Below are 2,085 nucleotides of genomic sequence, written 5' to 3'. Positions count from 1 at the left end.
ATAAATTAACTATTCGTTAGATATGAGATCAAAGGAAAGGATTTATGCTCTGAGGTGGAGAGACATAGCAAAAGGATTTGTATTAATGGGGTAGCGGATCAGTGCAGAGAGGGGACCAGAAGACTAATCTGTGGAAGGTTTGGACAGGGTTGATGATGATAGTGCAGCGTTGGTGTCAGCAGTGGGAAATCCATGGCACTAATCTGTGATACTGGGGGAGGGAGGGGAAGATCCTCTGTGCTCGCTGTCCTCTTGAGGAACTGGATCAACTGTCCGGGTGATGTGCAAGAGGGAAGGTTATGGTGTGCAGAAAGAGACAGTAGTGTGCAGTGTGACAAAATGGAAGAAAGAGTAAAGTGGCATGAGGGGAGAGAGTTGATGAAAAGGATGAAAGGGTAAATAAACACTCCAGGCTGAAAAATAAAAAAGTGTTACTGGAGAGACCTGATGTGACCTAGTTCAAAACAGAAAATAATTCTCAGTGTGCACTGCAAAAAGTTGGAGTCTTTCTAGGATATTGTTGGGGGCTATGTGTTTCTTAGTAATTTGATGTAAATGTGATTGATAAAGTGCAGATTTTGTAGGTGTTATCTCAGGGCCTTTTAGGTATGGAACACTTTGTTTCCTTTATGATCAGTCAACACCTCTTCCTCTTTTCCTGGGTGTCATTCACAGTTAGTTTTTCTTGTCAAAATCCTACCATTATACGTGTGACTGAAAGTCAGTGAAAATCCCAAGAGCAACTATTGGATCAACAGGAAATCAAATATAAATAGAGTTTATAATCTTCTTGTCCAGACAGGCTGTATCTTTCATATATTTTAGTGTATACCATCTGTTTGCATTAGGATTTAACTTTTTCTGTTGTGTTTGTTGCTTTTTTTCCCCAAGAATTATTTGAGGGGTGGCTGTCGCTAAACAGCAAATTTATCTGTGTCAGTTACACCTTTTAACCTATGGCATTAACTTTTTTTTTTTAATGCAGGCTTTTATTTATAGCTCTCGCACAATGGTTTGAATCAATTTTGTGATATAAATGGCTAAATAGTCAATTTTACTACTTCAGCTATATCTGGCAATAAGGCATGACTACCCATCTGTAAAATTCCTGTGCCTTTTAGTCTCCCCTATCTAAAAGTGACATTTGAAATGTGTTTATTTAGACGTGAACCACTGGCTCTTATCAACCTCAAAAAGAAAAACGAAGAAACTGGGGAAGAAGAACTTGCCTCACGCTTAGATCACTGCAAAGCAAAAGCCACCAGGCACATATTCCTTATCCGTCATTCTCAGTATAATTTGGATGGCCGGGCTGATAAAGACAGAACTCTGACTCCACTTGGTATGTATTGCTAGGAGCATCGTATTTTGCGTTTTGAGAAAATTGTTTTTCGTGTGCTGCTGTCCTGATGAGTACAGTACAGTAGCTTAGCTCTGTTCTGAGTCTCACTGCCAAACCGTAATCCACTTTCTGGATCCTCTCTGACAGAAAGATGTCATGAATAAATTTGTGTTTTCCATTTTTGATCCTCTAAATACAAACATTAAGATAAGCTTTACAGAGTTCTAAACACACCCAAATGTAAAGAAACTTCACAAAGGACGTTTCCAATAATCTTAAGGTTGCTTGAGCATATTTTCATGCTAGCTGACATAATTTCCCAGGGCTAAGGCTTTTGAATTTAGCTCCATGACTAACTTTGGGATAGATTTTAAAAGTGACCTGTGTTTCTGTTAGGTATATTGCTGATTTATAAAAAACAATTAAAAAAAATTTACCCCGACTTCTCTTTCAGTTGAAGTGTTTATAATTAAATACATTTCACTTTTGCTACTAAGCACTGTTTCTGGGAATACTGCTGATCAGTTACATGAAATGAGGATGACTTCTGTGTTAATCTTAATTCACTGATTCTGTGACTAGGTCTCAAATGTTATTTAGTATTATTTTTTAATAGTGTCCACTGCTTTTAAAGTACACTTTCTTGACTATATGTATGCCAACGCTATTTGGAGGGGGAAGAATTATTATTGTGCAGTGCTGCTTGAGGTTTTGGAAGTCTGGTGCCAAATGTTCAGTATAAA

General features: G+C 37.8%; 1 protein-coding gene across 1 annotated transcript in view; it reads left to right on the top strand.

The window, feature by feature from the left end:
* The first annotated feature begins 280 nt into the window (after positions 1-280).
* PGAM5 (phosphoglycerate mutase family member 5) overlaps positions 281-2,085 on the top strand; it is a 6,708-nt gene continuing 4,903 nt past the window's right edge. Inside the window, exons 1-2 of the mRNA XM_009707653.1 lie at positions 281-351; positions 1,164-1,342. Coding sequence (XP_009705955.1) covers positions 281-351; positions 1,164-1,342 — 250 coding nt within the window. The remainder of the gene's footprint in view (positions 352-1,163; positions 1,343-2,085) is intronic.

The sequence above is a fragment of the Cariama cristata genome, unplaced genomic scaffold, assembly GCF_000690535.1.
Source record: "Cariama cristata isolate BGI_N322 unplaced genomic scaffold, ASM69053v1 scaffold30119, whole genome shotgun sequence".
In the NCBI taxonomy this organism is placed as follows: domain Eukaryota; kingdom Metazoa; phylum Chordata; class Aves; order Cariamiformes; family Cariamidae; genus Cariama; species Cariama cristata.
The sequence above is the reverse complement of the archived record's forward strand: the minus strand, read 5'-3'. Positions and strand labels throughout refer to the sequence as shown.